Source organism: Tetrahymena thermophila (genome assembly GCF_000189635.1).
Source record: "Tetrahymena thermophila SB210 genomic scaffold scf_8254605, whole genome shotgun sequence".
Lineage (NCBI taxonomy): Eukaryota > Ciliophora > Oligohymenophorea > Hymenostomatida > Tetrahymenidae > Tetrahymena > Tetrahymena thermophila.
Genome location: NW_002476375.1, coordinates 91,834 through 112,528, shown reverse-complemented (window position 1 = coordinate 112,528; position 20,695 = coordinate 91,834). Strand labels below are relative to the sequence as shown.

At 22.4% G+C, this 20,695-nt stretch overlaps 5 protein-coding genes across 5 annotated transcripts; 1 reads left to right on the top strand and 4 right to left on the bottom strand. All coding sequences in view use genetic code 6, as the record gives it.

Moving 5' to 3' along the window:
- Positions 1-614: 614 nt before the first annotated feature.
- Positions 615-4,065, bottom strand: TTHERM_00620970 (hypothetical protein; the record flags this gene model as incomplete). The annotated part of the gene is made up of 11 exons (XM_001017922.3): positions 3,899-4,065; positions 3,705-3,842; positions 3,139-3,630; positions 2,912-3,080; positions 2,520-2,677; positions 2,350-2,455; positions 2,027-2,298; positions 1,562-1,769; positions 1,441-1,509; positions 963-1,334; positions 615-788 (listed from the first exon to the last, which is right to left on the bottom strand). Exons 1-11 carry the CDS (start codon positions 4,000-4,002, stop codon positions 615-617), a joined length of 2,262 nt encoding a protein of 753 aa, XP_001017922.2. The 5' UTR covers positions 4,003-4,065.
- Positions 4,066-4,865: 800 nt separating this feature from the next.
- TTHERM_00620960 (RAP domain protein) lies at positions 4,866-6,896 on the bottom strand (the record flags this gene model as incomplete). The annotated part of the gene is made up of 2 exons (XM_001017921.2): positions 4,866-5,073; positions 5,314-6,896. 2 exons carry the CDS (start codon positions 6,894-6,896, stop codon positions 4,866-4,868), a joined length of 1,791 nt encoding a protein of 596 aa, XP_001017921.2.
- A 1,379-nt stretch (positions 6,897-8,275) lies between these two features.
- On the bottom strand, positions 8,276-12,039 carry TTHERM_00620950 (DENN (AEX-3) domain protein; the record flags this gene model as incomplete). Its single annotated transcript, XM_001017920.2, has 10 exons — positions 8,276-9,280; positions 9,434-9,561; positions 9,619-9,871; positions 9,957-10,058; positions 10,121-10,210; positions 10,285-10,393; positions 10,676-11,202; positions 11,359-11,538; positions 11,667-11,785; positions 11,919-12,039. The coding sequence occupies 10 exons, from the start codon at positions 12,037-12,039 to the stop codon at positions 8,276-8,278; spliced, it is 2,634 nt and encodes an 877-aa protein (XP_001017920.2).
- Positions 12,040-15,450: 3,411 nt separating this feature from the next.
- On the bottom strand, positions 15,451-16,023 carry TTHERM_000620949 (hypothetical protein; the record flags this gene model as incomplete). Its single annotated transcript, XM_012798085.1, has 1 exon — positions 15,451-16,023. One exon carries the CDS (start codon positions 16,021-16,023, stop codon positions 15,451-15,453), a length of 573 nt encoding a protein of 190 aa, XP_012653539.1.
- Positions 16,024-18,917: 2,894 nt separating this feature from the next.
- On the top strand, positions 18,918-20,495 carry TTHERM_00620930 (cytochrome P450 family monooxygenase; the record flags this gene model as incomplete). The annotated part of the gene is made up of 1 exon (XM_001017918.1): positions 18,918-20,495. The coding sequence occupies one exon, from the start codon at positions 18,918-18,920 to the stop codon at positions 20,493-20,495; it is 1,578 nt and encodes a 525-aa protein (XP_001017918.1).
- Between the last annotated feature and the right edge of the window lie 200 nt (positions 20,496-20,695).

The following is a 20,695-nucleotide window of genomic DNA, read 5'->3' as shown; positions in this document are numbered from 1 at the left end:
ATAAGAAATATTTTAAGAATTCGTAGTATTAATAAAATAAAACAAACATAAATATATGATTTAATAAATAAAAAGATAATAAAAAAAATTTATATACAATGTAAAAATATTACATATTCAAATTTATATACATTGTTATCAATCAAATCTAATTTAGTTATATTCTTTTTACTCTCTTATCTCAATTTATTTTTTCAAACACAATTTTTGATTAATTTATTATCATTCTTTGTAAAAATAAATATATACTGTTAATACTATATTTAAGATAAAATTAAATAATTTTTAAATTTTAAATGAACATATTTTTTTTTTGAAAAATAAAGTTTTTTTCATTTTCCATTACTAATATAATGCTTTTATTAAGCATACGGTGACATGTAAATCTTTAAACCCAAATATATATTTATATGTTCATATAAAAAGATTTTTGAAAAATATTGGTAATTAATTAATTAATTATATACAAAATATATATATACATCATGAATTTTTAACATAAAAGTAATAATTTAATTTTATTTTCATCTTTTATTGATTTAATTAACTTTATACAAATTTTTCTATTCAATTAATTAGCAGGTTTAAAAGAAAATAATGAGTAATTAACTTAATCACTATTTATTTGCTGCATTCGATTTATTTGGTTTAATATTTTCAATTTTCTAATTATCTACCAAAAATTCTGAAACACCAACAACATTTTAATTATACATTTCATTTTATCCAAATTAGTCTAAATAGTCTTTTTTCATTGCTATTTTCAAAGACTTTTAATTTAACTAAGGCTTTTGATTTTATAAAATGATTTTAAAATATTAAAAATATTAGGTTTGAATTAATTAATTAAAACAAACAATTAAAATTTATTTAAAATATAAAATAACTTTAATTTATTTTAACAATTGTTAATTCTTTATTTTACTTTATTAAAGATAAAAATAATAATTCAAATAAATTACTGAAAAAGTGAAGTTGTTTTATTAAGAGTTTTTTAAGGGTTTATTTGTTTTGCTGTTACCAAATAGAATCAAATGTCTATCTTATGCATTCATTTAATTAAAATATGTATTAAAACCTTCATAAAACTACTAAAAGTCTAGCTCTAAACACCTTTTATCAATTTCCTCAAGTATCGGCAGCAGAAGAATGACTACATTTTTATCTATTTTCTCAATTGCTATTTTATTTCCTGAAATAAATCCATCACAGTCATCATCTAATTTGTTAAAGAGTTCTTCTATCTTTCTTTTTCTTTACCTTTCTACTAAATTATTTGTCTGCTCACTTAAATGAATTTATTATTTTTACTAGTTTCTTTTTTTTTCTTCTTCCTATGCAAAATTTTTAATTAAATTTCAGTGTTTTAATAAGAAGAAATTCAACAAGTAAGATAGAAATTAAGTAAGTAAATATGTAAATAAATATTAATGAAAATACCTCTTATTGCTTTTTCTTTTTTTCATTTAAACTATAAAGTTCTTCAAATATTTAATTGTTACTCCTTTTCTATAAAGAAATGTTTTAAATAAAAATTAAATAAATTAAAAATGAAATTTACTTCACTTCCATTCTTCTAGATGATATTTGGTTCAAATAACTTTTTTCCAGTAGTTATGTCGACATTTTAATGTAAAAATTGCATATTCTTAGCTTTTTAATTCTTTTTCTCAATATATTCTTTGTTTCTTTCTAAAAAGCTACCTGTGATGTTCATTTTTATCTTATCTTATTTATTTGTGATTGGCTAAAAAGTACACTCTTTTTCTCTTTTATTTTTACAAATAAAATTAATTTAATTTTTTATGCTAATCTATTAAATAAACATTTTATATCTTCTTATTAATTAATTAATACTAATGAATTATCAAACAAACATAAACTAAATAAAAGTTTCATTTAACAAAAAATATATAAATTTAAATATAATTTTCTTAAAAGATAAAAAAAATTAATTAATTAATAAATAAATTTATATTTTGTTCGATTTTTATTTTTTAAATAAATTGAATTTGGAAATGATTACAATTCTTTTGAGGAAGAAGAGGGTATAGAAACCTATTATTTCTCAGCCTATTTAATTTTAGATTCAAAGTATAGATTACTATAAACATCCTTGAAGTTCCTATATTGCTTTAGGCAATCACCCAAAGATCTGCTTATTTAATTTATTTGAGGTTAAAAAGTGCATTGCTCTAGCTCTTTCTATTAATAGTATTGTTTAATCATACTAATTTTAAAATTCTTGATGTAACTATCTTTTTAGCCTGGCTCTTCTCCTTTTTCTCTCTTTTTTTTCTAAAGATTTCACATTTAAATGTGAATACATAAATAAATTAAACAACATACGACTATTTCTGCAGATTTCTAATTTATGATGGGGTATTGTTTTAACTTTTTTAGTTCTTCTTCTTGTCTTTGCTTTTCCTATTTTTCTAACTATTCTTATTCTTCACTAATGCATCATTTTTTTAAATAAAAATTATATTTTCATTAATTAAATAAGAATATTTGATTACATTTTCTTCCTTCGCTCTTTCTCAAATTAGTTATATAATCTAACTCCTGGATTATTATTATGCTAAATATTTGAATTAGTAAAGTTTGATAGACTCTAATTAGCATATACTCTGTCAAAAAATCCAAATTAACTATTCTTTGCTTGTGAAATTCCAGTCTTTATAAAGGATTAAAAATAATAATTAACAAGGAACTTACTATAATTAATTCAATTTTAATGTATAAATTCATATATTAAATTCCTTAAAATTAACCTAATATATCAAATAAATTATCCACACTTAACTTTAAACATGAATTCTAACAATAAAATAATTGTTTTTCTACTGAAATATATTTGTTAAAAATATGATTCAAAAAATAAATGTATTGAATTAATTGATTTAATTACACTTTATTTTGAGTGGCTTTATTAAAAGAAATCTCTTTATTTTTAATGACTTTTTCTCTAATTATAATTTTCATCATCGTCTTCTTCTTGAATGTACTAATTATCTTGTTGAAAACTCATTTAATTAAACCCACCTCTAATTTAGGCTTCTTCGTGCTAATCTTCTAAACTTTTAACAAATTAATTTATATTTTAACTTATCTTGTCTTTTAACAAGTATTATTTACTCTAAATTCTCTTCTGAATCTTATTTATCTTCTACCGCAACATACAAAGCTTGAAGTATTTACTCCTCAGCTTCTTTGTCAAGTTTATTAAGTTTTGCAAATCTTGAAGCAGCTTATTATATACTTTCATTTCTGCTTAATTCTAAAACAGCCTCCTAATCTTAACCAGGAATTGAAATATACATTTAAAGGATTACGCTATTTTCTTATTTCTCATGCTATTATTCCTGTTGAGGACTATTATTATTATCAATTTATTTTATGCTTTCTTAATAATCTTGCATTTTTTTATTAAAATTATAATCATTGACATCGTCATCATCATCTTCTCCTTCATTTTCTGCCTCTTATACAATTTGGTTTTCTACAACTTTTTGTTAATTTTGTTAGCTTTAAACTTAATTATTCATATAAGCCTGTTAATAGTATTCATTTTTTTATTCAAAATTATTCATGTTTCCTACTTGAGTTCCATTGAAGCTCTGATCCTAGCTTTTGTTATTAAAAAAATTTATATGTTTGATTCTTTTTTCGCATAAATTGCACAAAGTGTCTATCTGAATTACGTTTAAAATTCATTTGATTTCTAAGGTTGTGCAGGCGATCTTTCCTCAATAAAACTGCTATTATCCTGTTTTTTAAAAATGCTATTGTCTGATTGTTTTTAGTTTCTTGCAGGTTCAAAGGCAGATTAAGCTCTAGTTCTAAATAAATGTAAATAATCATAAATTAGCAAACGCCCTTGTCTTATGAAAAATACCCTTGTAAGATTTATTCAATAGGACTTTATCTGTGATTATTCTATGAAGAGGATGTCAACCCTAATTATTTAAATAAATTCTGCTAATCCAAGCTTTATTCCATTATTTATAAACTTTAATTTAGGATATTTGTAATATAAAAACAAGTAAATTTAACAGAAAAATTTACTACACTAAATTAATTAAATAATTAATAGATTAATTGATTGATTGACTTAAAGAATAATTTTTCTTGGATAGTTAAAATTCTTTAATATTAGTTTTTAATTTCTAATAACTAAATTTGAAATTAAAAATTGATTGCATAAACAACTTGTCAAAATTATAAATATTTCACAGATTAATTATCAATCAATAGATTTATTAAATCAAATTGTTTATTCAGAAAAAAGTATTAAATTTAAAACAATATTAATTTGAACTATTTGTTAAAGAAGATATTATTTATTTCCTATTTAACTGGCAAATAAGATCTTTTAAATGATATAAATTTATTTAAAATTTTAATTTGATCAATATTTAATAAATTAAATTTAATATTTTTGTAATAAGCAAATACATACATTCATTATATCTTTTATTTGTGGATAATAAATAAATGATTCTTATTTAATACTTAATAACACTCAGTGTATTAAGTTAGATTCTTGTTTAAAATGTTTGAAAATTTACAAAATTTAAATTTTAGTTAAGCAGAAATTAATTTTTGAAAGATCTTTTTTAAAAATTGCAAATTATTTTGTTAATTTAATTAAAATAATGATTTTAATTGAAATTTTCAAGATTATTTTAAATTTTACTTTATTGAATTAATTTATAAATTTGTATAAAATAAAACAATAATTAAGCTAAATAAAATACATTTATTTTTAAATATAAAATTTAAGTTAATTAATTAATTAATTTAATTATTTAAGGTTAAATATATTAATTAGTAAATTTAAAAAATGTAATCGAATTAGAATTTCATTCGGAAGTTTATTCATTTTAAATACTGGATGGATCTAAAAGAATTTATTGGTCTGCAATTATCTTTCCAAGTGAAGCAAAATTTACTTTTGCATGTTATAGTTGTTTTATAATGTAAACCTATTTTTCAGTTTCTTAATTTAACTTATACCAATGGTATTGGTTTATATTTACTATGTGTTTAATTCCGAAAGTCTTCAGGACCCTTTGAAAATTAAATTTTAAAGTTAAAAAAATAAAATTAAAAATAATTAGTTTTTTCTAAACCAATTAAAATTTAAAATAAAATAATTAATTTTTATAATTAATGCTAAAAATCTTAATGAATTTTTAAATGAAGAAAAACTTTTTAATATATTTAAATTGGTTTTAAAAAATAAATTTATTTTGCTATAATTTATTTTTAAAAAACTAAAAAAAAATAAGTAAAATAAATAATTGTTACTATTGCTTGCAGATGGTTTTTGCAAAAATTTTAATTTTTCCAGAAGAAGAATCGTAGTAGTAATGAGAATCACCATTGATTTCAAATACGATATTTAAATCTTCAAACAATATATCGATTTCATAAATATCTCCAATATATAAATTTTGCTTTATTTTAACATCAGGAAACATAGAAGTTAATACGTTAAGGACATTAACTTAAAATTTAGATTAGAGTTAAAAATTATGAGCAGGTTTTATTAGTGTTTAAATTTAGTCATTTGTTCGGTTTAAAATCATGATTTTTTTCTAATCTTTGTTTTCATTTTTGAATCTCATTATTTTCTAGGCATTCAGTGCAAGAGGATAAAATAGTCTAAAAAACTTATCAGTTTCCATTAAATTTTAAAGGGATTTTTCATCGTTTTGAGATATTGGTATGACATACTAAGGATATAGTTTATATAAAATTTATATTATCTAAGTAGAATTTTTCTCATTGAAATTGATGTACACCTGTTTATTTAATTTATCAATAAAAAATTGCTTGATGTTTTCAAGTTGACTCTTCGAAATAGCTATGTTAATTGGCAGGTTGCTATTTAAAGTGCTTTAGTATTCTTATTTCAATTTAGAGTACTCCTTGTCATCTAATATTCTAAAATGAGTTGATGATAGATTTAACAATCTTAAGGTGTTTAAGAAAAAAGTGTGATTTTCTAATCTGAAAATATAGTTTATGAATTAATCATAGTCCACATCTCTTTAAAATCTAGCATAAGACCACATCAAACCAACAATAACCTTAACTTGCATGTTTGTTACATATTAAAAGTTTTAACTAGTGAATATTTGATAGTACTAATCATATAGAGAGTTGTCGATGAATCCACAATTTTGAAGACATATTATAATGCGAGGAAGGGTAAATCGCAGATATTCAAATTCAACTGGAGAGTAATCAGATTTATCAAATACATTATTGTTTTTTTGTAAATGCTATAAAAATAAGATCATAGGATTTAATTGGCTAAATCTCTTAACTAATTTATTCAAAGTCTTCTTATAGATGTATTTAAATCTGGTTCTTCTAGGATTTCTGCCTATCTCAATAATAAAAGCACAAACACTGTAAAAGTTTAAATTCTTCGCTTCATCTTCATTAATTTTATTTAAAAATTAGACCAAGTGATCTGCATTTAAACCATTATATTCAATCTCTAAATATTAAGAAATGCAATTTTAAATAGAATCATTTTTTTTAGTTTAATAATTAGTGTTATCTTCGTCATTGCTGTTATTACCATCTTCATTTCTTTCCAGTAAAAGATTATTTATTTGAAGTAACTATCTCTGAATTTAACTTGATAGAATTCCTTTACGTTGATTTTAATTCATCTTTTTACTTAATTAGTTTTCAACTTTAATAGATTTAAGTATATCTGATCTCAATGATGAATTTTAAAAATAGCTCTTTTGATTTCCAATATCATCCAAATCAATAATATCACAAAAATAGCATTACGAATTATGTCCTAATTTATTACTAATATTTTTCAACAATACCTAATTTTATTTTCTAATTAATTATCTACCTATCATATTTATTATAATATTCAATTAATTTTGTAGAATCTAAATATATTTAATTATTTATCAATTCAAATAAATATATATAATTTTCTTTAAGCCAAGATTTATCTCTCAAGAATTTTCTTAAATATCCAAAATCAGACAGAATTTAATCGTTAAATAATTTAGCTATTTTAACTTTTTAAAAATGCAAACAAAACTAATTTAATCACATATGTACTTACTTAATTGCTTAAGTTTTATAAAATATAAAATTAAGTTAACATTTACAAAAAAGTGTTATATTTATTTTTAATATTTTGATTTAAATTATTTTTTTTGGTATTATTAAAAAATTAATTTTCAATTCAATTAATTTAATTTAATCAGACAAAAAATTTCTACTAATTTAATTAATTAAGAAGAATTTATAATTACATAAGTATTTTAATTAAAAAAAACATATTCTCTATTTACATACAAATTATTAATATTTCAAACAAATTAATAAAGAAATTTAATGATATATATACTTACTTTACTTAAATATCATAAAATAAAAATTAAGTTAAAAAACAAACTTTACAAAAAATAGGATTAAAAGTTTAAAAATAAATAAATTTGGATTGAATTTAATTAAAAAATAATTTATGGTATTTAAATTAATTAAGAATAATTGATAAAATATAAATATTTTTAATATAAAATTGGAAAAATATATATTACATTTACTAATTATTAATATATAATAATAAAGGATATTTCATTAAATAGAGTTTATTGATTATCATTGTTAAATTATAGATTTTGCTTGCTGTTTGTTTAGTTATTTAGTTATTTATTTGTTAATTTGTTTATTAAGTTTTATAAAAAATTTTCTATTTAAAATTATATTTATTATTTATTGATCAAGCTTAAACTTATAAAATTATTTATGGTTTGGTCTGTTTATTTATCAAAGATTATACTAAATTGTTATTATTATAAAGTATTTTTGTTAAATATTTTTAATATGTCATTTGATACCAAGTAACAATAAGATTAGTCTTCACGTCAAAAATTTTAACTTTAAAGTGACTAAGATTAAGATATTCTATAAGGTTAGAAATAAATGTATTGCAATCTATCAATTCATTTTTTAAATTTCATTATTTTTTATTTATTAATTAAATAGGCTCATATTATTAACAAAACTGATTCAAAGTAGTTTGTAAATAAGTCTTTCTTTGACTTATAAATAATGAATTTAACAAATTTATATTGAATAATTAGGTTATTCATCCCATTTCTATTTTTAAGAATAGAATCTTAATTTACAATTCAATGTATTTCATATTGTTTTAAAATTTTTAATTCAGTTGATAGCGAAATATTTTAATCTAAATTTTAATTAATCCAAAATTGATCGATCACTTTTCGACGTTGGCTGACATAAGATCTTCAGGAAGAGGTAATATTGAAGTCATAGATTTTTAATTAGATTGGCTCTTTCCCATCGTAGGAAGAAGATTTAGCTCATTGCTTATTTTTGCAAATTCTTTGAAAGAATTTTTTCTGCTGAGTTTATTATTAATATAAGCTGAATTAGTGGAATGAACTTCGAAAGCTGTCGAACATCCGTCAAATTTGTTTTGATATTTCTTTTAGTATAATTCATCTTCGTCTATCTTTTAGTAATTAATAAGTCTGTTTGTTTTATGATACAATGAGAGTTCTCTTATGTTTTAGCTCATAAATGATTTAATGTTGTTTCTATTAGTATCAACTGTTATGTCTTCACTCGACTATGTATTTATTTGCCAATTTTCCTCATTAAAATCTGATTGTATTTTTCCTAGATTTTTATTCTCTTTTTGGCTGTTTTATGGTTTTTTATTGTGCCTTTCTATCGAATATTGCTTTAAAAATTGTTCTTTCGTTTAAAAATTTTAATCTGCTCCTTCTTTGAGGTTTTCAATAGCATTTAGATTACTGCAAACAACTATTTTTTGTTTACTTCCTTAGTTGTTAACAATTTCCTTTTAAATATCAAAGGGATTGTTGAGAAAACTAGATAAATAACTAGAATATTAGTTAGTTGAATGCAATCTCTCATAACTATCAGGTCTGGAGCTTACTCTAAAAAGGCTTTCTAAATAATCTACTAAACCATTATCTGCATTTAGCTGAATATCTACCATAGGTGAGCCAGAAAGTTATTCTGCTATAATTTTATGCTGAGTGTCTTCCAGCTCTTTTATTTTATCATTCAATGTTACTTCGTCTGTAGCTCTGTTGGATAGAAATTTGACATCCTCTATAAAACAAATCACACTCCCAAAATTATAATCATATTATTGTTTTCTTTCTTTAGAAAAAAATTCCTCTCTAAATTCCATGGCTCTAAAGCAATCTTTGATAAGCCCGTTGAATATCTAAATTAATTTTTTGTACAAATTTAAAATTGGAACAATAACTAACACAAAGCATAAATAAATTTGATGCTTTCATTAGAATCAAAAAAATATATGTGTGTATTGTGCTAATTTAATTGATATTTCAATATAATAAATATTTTGTTTGATTACAAGTGTTTTGGAAAGAAGTGAAAAGAATGGCTGGTCTCTTTCTTCGTATGAAGCAATGTATTTCTTGTAATTAAAATAAACTATTTTCTTTGAACTTTTAGAGTTTTTTTCACTATTGCCAATTTATTCTTTTTTTGAAAAAGTTGAGTTATTTTTATTCTATTTAGCCTAGAAAGAATTATTACTAGTTCCTCCAATGCTTTACTGCTAATCAAGACAATTCAAGCTTTTTTAAAAATAATTTGTCGAAGCTGTTGTTTAAACTTGTGGATCAGCCTTTGTCGATTGGTTTTAAATTTCTCCGTTGCTTTTGCATTTAGTGTGTTTACCTTTTTCATGCTCTTCATTGCTGAAGTACATAAAAAGATCGTGAAATATTAAGAGGATGAAATCATAAAAAAACTGCTTGTATCTTAATATTGCTTGGCTAAAATATTCCTAATAATCAATGAATGAAATATTTAGTTAGTTAGTCAGTTAATTAGTTGCTAATAAATATTAATAATAAACTAAATATTTTTACTTCTTCGTAAAATTTAATGTCTCCAATGATCAAATTTATTTTCCTAATGAAGTAATTTCTGTAAACAAGAGGAATTCTCGGAGAAGGATTAGCTTAGGTTTCCTTATTTTTTTAACAATGAATTGTAGAATATATATAATAGGGCAGGGAACAAATTTAATTACATTTATATAAAGAAAAGAATTTTCATCAATGTCATAAACAACTCTATTCTGTTTTAATTAATTAGATTCTTAACTTTTATCTGTCTCAACCTTTTTTGTTTAACATTAAGAATTAATTAATCAAGTAACTGATTTAATATTTTTTATTATATTTAAAACCATACAGATTTAAAGTCTTTTCTGTGAAACCCAATAATGTAAGGCAATTTGGTATTTTCGTAATCAAAAATACTTGGAACGACTAAATTCGGAATATATACTCCTCTCCAAAACCTGTTGGAAATTTACATAAATGATGAGAAAATTAAATCAAATATTTTTCGCTAAATTGTAAAATTATTTATTGCTAATAAATTTATGATTGATTTCTAACTAACTAAATAATATAATAAATAAGAGCATAATTCTAAATTATACGACTTATTTATTTATTTATCTATTTGGTTCTAATCAATTTAAGAAAGGGTTAATTTTAATTATTTATATAAATAAGGAGATAATTTCAAGTTTATTATTTATTAGCATTCATTCATCTAATAAATTTAAATTGCTTACAGTGGTTTTATCAACTCTAGGAGATTTTCAGCAAAAAGAGTAAGAGAATTGGTTCTTTTAGACACTAGGATTATTTGATATTCTAGAAGAATATATGTTACTAAATTTAATAAATTATAAGGACTCTAACTGAACATAAGACTCTCAAAAAAGTTATTTGAAGGGTTTACAATTGAATAAAACATATTATTGATGTTGTTTTTAGTGTAATAAAGCAAAAATTTATCATTTGTGTGGAATTTTAGCTACACTTTTTCATTTGCTTCCTAAATCATACAGTTATCATAAGTGTATTAAATATAATATTCAAATAGCTTTGATTACTCTATTCCATAAACTTTCTCATCTTAAGTAACTTGTATTATTTTGTCTTATTCAGTGCTCTGTTTCATCCTGTGCACATGCAAAAGATATCCTATTAGACTTTTCTAAGCACAAAAGAAAGGAGCACATGACATTATCACATGAGATTTAGGGATATAGAACTAATGTGGTTGCTCATTTTTATCAACAAAAATAATCTTTTCCTATAGTTATAAAAATGAAATGATATAGTTCCAATAAAAGCGTATTGTAAACTCAATAAAATGTATTAATAACTCATATTCTTGCAATAATTTAGCTGCTATTTCAAATCTTTGCTCTATTATTACTAATTTTGCTAAGAATAATTGTTTTATTACATAAAAATAAGCTGATGTGCAATAATACTTTTGCAGTGTTCCTAAATCAGTAACCACGAAGTAGTTTATTTCATGTATATTAGAACCTAACTTTGCTTATGGGTCGTGATAAAAGTCATCTAACATTTTAAATTTCGGATCAGATTGCTATATCAGTTTGACTCCTTGGGGAAAACTCCACTTTTAATAAAAAATATGAATTATTCCTATTTTAGAGATATTACCTAAAAATAAGAATGGAGTAATGAATTTTAAATAAAATGAAGATAAGTAGGCTATAAATTAGTAAGCATTAGCAAAAATATTACTTTTTCGAAATTCTTTAACACTTAAGGTAACTCCTTTTTACATTAATTGTGTTTATTCTAGTATACTATGATAGTTTCAAGATTTTAGATATTGTCATCTTATTTTGATAGAAGTTAGGCTTTTGAGTTATCATCAAAAATAGATTAAAAATCAATCAATTTTAAAAGCAGTAAGAATAATATAAATGAAAGCCAACTGTAAAGCAGATACTTAAATTGCTTAAAAGTTGAATGGATATTTATTTTAATTACCATAATCTATTCTATCACTACTAACCTATGAAATAAGATAATATTCGAATGCATACTTTTTATAATCATCTGCATTCATTATCTAATAATTCTAACAATTATTGCTCTTTTCATTATTCATCCTAAATTTCTCCTAGTATTTTTACTTTAATAATTAATTAAAAAAAATGTAAATAATTAATTATTTATCTCACTTTCAATAGATTCGCAAAAATAAATTAATTAATTATGTATGATATTTTTTATTCACATAAAGTAAATTAAAAGAAATTAAAAAACATATTTTTAATCTTCTTTCATGGAAATAGTAGTTAAAACTACCATTAAATATCAATTGAAGATTATTTTATCATTCCTTATAATTCAACTAATTGGTTTATCATTCAAGCTATAATTTTCTCAAAAATTTTGCATTCTCTCTTTATCTAACCATATAATAATATTTATATAATATACAAATGAAAATACCAATAACTCATTCTTACATTCATTACACTTTAAGCAGCATTAGTAAAAAAAATTTGAAAAAATATTTACCAATTTAAATTGTGTTTATTCAATTTACAAAATGTTTATTTCTTGCAAAAAACAAAAAATCCTCCTTTACATTCTCAGTAAATAATTTAATGCTAGTTTCAAAAATCAATTTTATTTGCAAAAACTAAGCAGTAAATTTTAATCTAAAATAATTAATTCAATATATTACTCATTAAATTTATAAATTAATTCCTTTGAAGAAGCAGATAAAATATTTTGATGAATAATTACCATATTAAATTATTTTAATTACTTCAGCTGTAAAAAATATTTCATCAAAAATTTAAAAAGTTTTTATCAATTCATTAAATTTTTGTTAATAAAAAGAGTTGATGAATAAAATAAAATTACAAAATATAAGAAAAATACATATTTTATATAATATTACTTAGTTAATTTAATTTTTGAAACAATATATTAAAATTTATTGGTATTCCTTCAAGTTTTATTTAAATTGAATTACAATTTATTTTAATAAATTTTTAGTTTTTATTTAAATTACCATTTACATAAAATTTATTTTGAAGTGAATTTTAATTTATTTATTTATTTATTTATTATCTTTTTGTTAATTAATAAGATTTAGAGAACCAAATTCCAAATATAATTAAGTTTATTTATTTAATTTGAATTATAATAAATAAATTGTATAGTAATATAAAAATAACTCACTTACTTACTTAATTATTTGGTGTTTCATTTGCTATTTGTAGTTATTTATTATTTATGTTTTAAAATTAAGTCAAGTTATATTTGTTTATTTATTGTTTGATCAAATTTCTTAAGTTTTAAATTTTTATAGTTTTGGTTATATGTAAATTAGCAACTTCTATGATTAGAATAGAATTTTAAACTGAGTACATAGCATGCATGAAATTTCAAATTTTATTAATTGAAATTTTTCTTTTTTGGAGGGATTTCTAATCAAAATTAATTTCTTTAAAAAAAGATCTTTTTAAAGGCATTCAGCAAAAGAGACTAAGAAAAATGCTTGTTTACAAATGTTATTTTCGTGGATAATAAAAAGAATTTGGAATAGAATATTATTTTCAAATTTTATAAAAATGGGATATCAAAATATCATTAATAAAGGATTGTTAAAGTTAGATGATGAACGATGATGATAAATATTTGATTGAAATATGTTAGCGCGATGTTGATAATAATTAATTAGATCTCATTATGCCCTCCAAGATGGTATGAGATCGGATTGATCAGATTGCGCGAAAAACAAGAGATTTTAAAGACAAAATGAATGTAGAAAAAGGAATACATTAATTAAAGAGTTGAATGCGAATTACAAGGAGTATTAATAATTAATTAATTAACTAACAAAACTAAATAAATAAATAGATAGATAGATTGATTGATAAGCTTAACTAAATTAATTTTAATACAAGATTTAAATAGGACAATCATCCTAAATATTAAGAATAGAATTTCTTATAAAATCATATATAACCCACGATTTTTTCTATTTATTAGCACAGAGACTTTAACCACATCTCTGCTATAACTCCTTAAATGAGAATAGGCGATTAAGTACAGATTTCAGGCAAAAAAATAACTCCTTTGAAGACCAAGTAGACTCCTGTAACTAAGAAGACTGAAGTTAAAGGCAAGATAATGTCATCTCCTAAAGGATAAATAATTGCTTAAAAAATACTAGACTAAACTACATATTTTCTTTTAAAGACAGATGCTCAGTCATCTCCTAAGTGGGAGGCTAAAGAAAAAATCATGAATTCCCATAAGTCTATCATTTAAAAATATGAACGCTAATAAAAAGCCTTTCTTGCAAGCCAACAACAACAGGTACAGCGCCCTATTGTTATACAAAACTCTGATGAAAGTGATGAAGATAAAAACAAAATAAATGGAAAGCGTAAGCTTTGCATTGGCGGTAAGGCTCCTGTACTCAACAGTTCAGGAAAGAAAGTTTGTAATGAAAACACAAAAGATGGGCAACCTTAAAATAATGGAACTTAATCATTATTCTCTTCCAAGCTGCAAGAAATGAAAAGTAGGTTACACGAAAGTAATATCTTATAAAATGAATATTAGAAAAACTAGAATAACTAGATCAGTGCTGAAAAATCTTCTAATTCTAATTTTTTTGGCAACACTAATGGCAATTAAATTAATGTAAAAAGAAATAACCTCTTCGACTCTACTAACTATTACAATACTTCTAAATAAGATTAAAATCCTATGTTAAACAATTTCAATACAAATAATGACCCTAATAATAATAATAACCAAAAGATTTCTCATAGACTTTTATTTGATTCATAACCTGTCAATCCACAAATTAATCCAAAAAATTAATAAAAGATACATGAAAAGCAAGCTCAAAAGGATAAGTATATTTAATAGCAATTACCTGTTATATAAGAAAACTCAAAGAATTTTAGTGACATAGAAAATATTAGCTATTTAAATAACTCAATAAGTGAAGAGCAAAAATCAGATATACCCATTAATAAGAATAAAAATCCATTTAATGTCACTTCAAATATTTAAAAATCAAACAATCAAGAAGAAAAAGGAGGTATTTTAATAAAGTCCTCTTCATTTGGCAATCTTTTTTTCAAAAAAGATGATCTTTAAATTGCAAAGAGCAAGACTCAGCCTTCTGAATCACCTTAAAAGCAGTAGGTTAAGCCTCAATAATAGTTAAAAGGACTATAAAGACTAATTTCAACTAACTCCCCAGTCCAGAATACAAATGTATCAAACAATAACAGCAGCAATAAAAATGAATAAATTAATCATAGCAATAAAAATGAAAATAGCTTGGTTAGGAAAAGTAAATCTGCAAGCTCAGAAGAAGGAAAGCCTAAAAAAAGTGTTAGCAAAAGTAGTTCATCTAAAAGCACATAACAAAAGCTAAATGACTCTAAAGTAGAGAAAAAATCATCTAACGAAAGTAAAAAGGTGATCATACCAAATTTAGATAGCGATGATGATGATGAAAATCTAAGCTAAGATGATATCAAATTGAAGAAAAAAGACTTTGGAAAATACATGTATCAAGTATTTGGATATAATAAGTAAACACCTAAAAGCTCATCTATAAAGAACGTCTACTCCCCTTCTAAATCTCCTATGATTGATATGTAAAAGAATAAAATGGATACCTAGTCACAGATATAAGATTCTTAAGTAGAAGGTCCCCCAAAAGATGGCCCTCTAAACGAAGTTCTTCAATAAAATTTGCAACGTTTAAATGAGATGATTTAAAATAGTGAAAAAAAGAAATTAAATAAATCCAACAATTCTCCAATTAACAATGATGAATTTGCTTCTATTCCTGATGAAAATAATTTCGTTAATCACAACGATGCCAGCGAAATGGATATTGAAGAAAAATTAATTCATTAATTTGAAAAAGAAAGAGCCGACTACAGCCAATTCCAAAATTAATTAATATAAGAATACATCGAAACTAGACAGGATGAAGATGATGATGATGAATTTGATGAAAAGCCAAAAGAAAAATTTGTTCTTTAACTGGAAAAAGGAGGCTTAAAGTAAAAGTAGTCAAATGAAATCTAAACCGAAACATAAAAGGTCTAAAATTTCAGAAGTGGATAGCTTGAAAAATAAGTAAAAGCTAATGCCCTACATCCACAAAGCAGTTTCGAGTAAGATGTTACTAAAAAATAGCTACAATCTACATTCGAATCTACTTCATAAGAAGAAAGCAAACAAGGAGAAAATAAAAAATAATATGCTCCTATTTACCAAGAAAAGAAAGTAATTCAATGCAATACATCTACAGAATACATTAATACAGCTAGTCTTGAAAATAATTTGCAATCCACTTAAGCAGAATCCGTTTGCTTGAACTCAGAAGTATAAAAAAAGAACCCTATACCTATTTAAGGGCACTTCTACAATGGTGATAAGGCCAAAAAAATAATAGCTTGCAGACCAAAAGACAATGATATTATGATGGAAATTGAGTGGGAAGCTCGTTCTGATGGAAAAATTCCAGAGAAATCAACACTAAGCTCCAAATTAGTAAGAGAATATGACCATGATATTCTAATTGATTTTTACGAATCTAAGATAAAATTCACATACAAGAATGCTATTGACAAGAAAAAGCAAACCCAGTCTCTAAACACCTCAGTTAAGAAGGAGTACGACAGTCCAGTGTAAAACCAATGAGAGGCAAGCAAAACTTTTTTTCAAATAACTAAAATATATCTTAAATACTCATATAATCATTCATTCATGATTCACTCTTTCACTAACAATCAATCTTAATAAAAATCTAAACACTATTTTAAAAAAGCAATATATTAAAATAAATTTAATTTAAAAAATACTACAAACAAATTAAACAAATAAATAAATATATAAATAAATTCCTTTTAAAAAACATTAAAATTTATATTTCATTCTATAAATTTTCCCATTCAATTTGTTGATATCTGTTATATATATAAATAAATTCCTTTTGTTATAGTCTTTCTCTTTAAAAATATAAAACTTTAAATTTGATTACAAAAAAAAAACAAATAAAATTCATATTTATTTACTATTTTGACAAAAAATTTTATTTTCATCTTTGAGATGAAAAAAAGTTTAATTAATTATATTGTGCATAAATTAATTAATCAATGCAAAGATTAATCATAAATTTAATTTATTTATTTTTATAATAAGAAAGATAAAATAAACATTCATTTTTGTATTTTACAAAAAATAATAAACATAATTTACTCAAATTATTTTCCATAAAAATTTACTTTTCCAAATTTATGAAGAAAATAATTTACTATCAATTAAATAATGTTATGTAAAAATTCAAGTTATTGCAAATAGCAAGTGAAAATCATTGATATTGAATTTAAATTTTTGTATTCCTACATAATGTTTAAATTTTATTTAATATATCTTTAAAAATTAACAAATAAATCTATTCTTTTTTATTATTAATTCTACTGAAAAAAAAGGAGAAAGATTTTTTAAGATACAAAGAATCATTTTAAACCAAAAATTGATTTGGAAAGTATAAAATATATTTTTTTGTTCATAGCTTTTTTAAAAAATATACAATTCAGCTTTTAATTAAAAAGTAAAGTAAACAATTATTCTAAACATTTTGGAATGTTTAATCAACTTTTTTCTTGAAAGATTCAAATTATAATTACTGTATGAATAATTTTTTTTAAACGCAATTTATTTTTAGATGAGTATACATATATTTTATAGTTATTATATATTAATATTATATCATGGAAACAGTTATTAATATTATTAAATAAAATATATATTTTTTTAGATATTTTATTTATTTATTAATGCTTTTTCTCTCTTAAATTGTTTAATTTATCATTAGAGTTGCAAAATGTAAACTCTTTTATGTTGAGTGGAAAAATTAACTCGCTTTTAAACATAAAAATATCCTCTCAACAGAAAATAAAAATCTATATTATTTAAAGTTTTATTTAAGGATTCAAAACATTAATTATTACTGAATGATAAATATTTGTTTAAATGCAATTTATTTTAAAGTAGGATTACTTATAATTGTTTTAATATACTGATATGATATTATTGGAGCAAGTATCTTTATAGTAAAATAACAAATATATTTTATAAGATATTACATTTATTTATAATGAATGTTTCACACCTCAATTTTGTAATTTATCATTAAGATTCAAAAAATAAATTTTTTTATGTTGAGTAGTAAATTTTAAATTAATTTCTTTTTACAAAAATATCCATTCAACACAAAATTAAAGTGTGAATTTTTTAGATTACCTAAAACATATAAATAGCATCAATTTACATAAAAAATTCATAGAAATTATCAGAAAGAGTTCTATATTCGTTTAATAATGTTTCAACCACAAACCTATCTAAGTATTAAGAAACAATTAATTATATCAATTAAAACTCATTGATATTTTATTGAAAAAATATCTATCCTGTTATAAATTATAAATTTTATTAATTCAATTTGGGAGATGATGAATCTATACTACTTTATTGTTACTTTTAAAATAAGCATTCCAACAATAAAATACATTCATTTTTTACAAATTTATTTACAAAATTTAAGTAATAAATTGAATAAATCTTTTATTATATCTAAAAAAGAGATTTTTTTTGTTTGTTACTTTTGACCTAAATTAATAAATTTTCTAATTTTGAATTATTAGTTAGATTTAATTAGAATTTACATCTTTTATAATGCACTGATGTCATCAAAAAATAAAATAATGAATGAATATGCTTTAAAAGTTAGTTGACTAATAATTAATGTATTTGAAAATATTTAATTTGTAAACTCCAAAAATTTACCATAAAATCTTATTTATCGTTAAAAATAAATATAGTAAAAAAGGATTGAAATAATTTTTGGTGTTGCTTATATTTAAACTGGCTTATGATCCAAATATAATAAATAAAAAAATAAAATAATCTAAAAAGAAAACATACATGATAAAATACATAGTTTACTTAGTTGCTTTAATCTTGACTTTGCTGAGTCTAATCATCCTAAGATAAGCTTATAAGAGTTTAAGGTTGTGTCTTATATATAGGAAGAAATATGGCAATGATGTAAAGATCCTATTCTATCCTATTTTGGGTATCGGCTATTTCATGAATTAGTCTTTTGAAAAGCACGATAACAGTTATGAGTGGATGAAAAGAATAGTTAGAGAAAACCCTAATGTAAAAGCTATTTTAATACTTTCTGGCTTGTTTGACATAATCATTCTTTAAGATGAGAAATGGGTGAAGAACTTCTCTCAAGATCACATATTGTATTATAAAAACGATGGAAACTTTGGATATACTTTTGCTTTCGAAAAAGGACTTTTCTATAGTAGCTTCGGAGACTGGAAGAGACAAAGAATTTTCCTTAACAGCAGCTTCCATTTTGAATCTCTTAAGTCATATGTTCCTATAATCAAAGAGTAAACTAAGAAACTTTTGGCAAATCTAAAGGAAGAAGATGGTTTTGTCAAGCTTAATATCTTCTAAGAGCTGTAAAAAATAACTTCGGAAATTATAACTATCAGCTACTTTGGTAAATCTCTTGTTAATGTCAAGTGCAAGAGTGGAATTGAACTTTATAAAGAAAATAATGACATTATCTAAGACTCTTACATCTATAGATTCACTTCACCATATTTTATTTTAAAAGCCTGCATATTTGGAGCTAAGAAAGCATCTATGATTTATCATAATCAAGCTGAAAAGAAATTAATAGCTAGAATGAAAGATATCTTCGAGACTTATGAGAAAATTATTGATGAAGAATTAGAAAAAATCAAAATGTCAAAAATAGATCCTATGGATATTCAGCCAAAAACCATGATTGAACTCTATCTAAAGGAATATTTGATTTAATAGCAAAATAGAGCAACTATGAATCCTAATGATATCTTTGAAAAGAAAGAAATTATTCACCAATTTCTTACATTCTACTTTGCTGGTTCAGAAACAACTTCTCACTTGGTTGCAATGACTTTCTATGAGCTTACTAAAAACCAGTAAATTTATGATAAATTGATGAAAGAAATTAACGAAAATGCTAAAGACTTTGATAAAGTTGAGCATAGTGATCTCTCTAAATTTTAATATTTAGATATTGTATTTAAAGAAACTGGTCGTTTACACAATGCAATTGCATTCACTTCCCCAAGAGTCACCGATTAAGATTACATAAAAGAAGATATGTACTTAAACAAAGATCTCCTTGTTTGTCACAGATTAACTTAGTACAGCCAATAATGCGAAGTCCTAAAAGATAGCGATGAGTATATCCCAGAAAGATACAGCAGAAATACAAAAGGTTTTAGTAGTTTCGATGTTATTCCTTTCTCAACAGGTCCAAGAAACTGTATTGGACAGCATTTAGCCCTCATTAAATCGAAGTTCCTTGTCATTTATTTCTTGAAAAACTTTGAATTAAAAGAACTTCCAGGTTATAAGTTGCGTACCATGCAAAAACTTAGTAATCACCCTATCGATGAAGAAATAGTTTTGATTAAAAGAAAAAAATAATGAAATTAGTTAGAAATTATTTTATTTAATTATTATTCAATATTTATAAATAAATAAATACTGTAACTTCATTTATATTTACTTGTTTCTCACAAATGGTTATTTATAATTTCTACTTTTTTAAAGTTTTTAAATTTTTGCTTTAAAAAAAAATATAATGCTAATAATAAATGAGATGTTAAAATAATTATATTGTATTAATG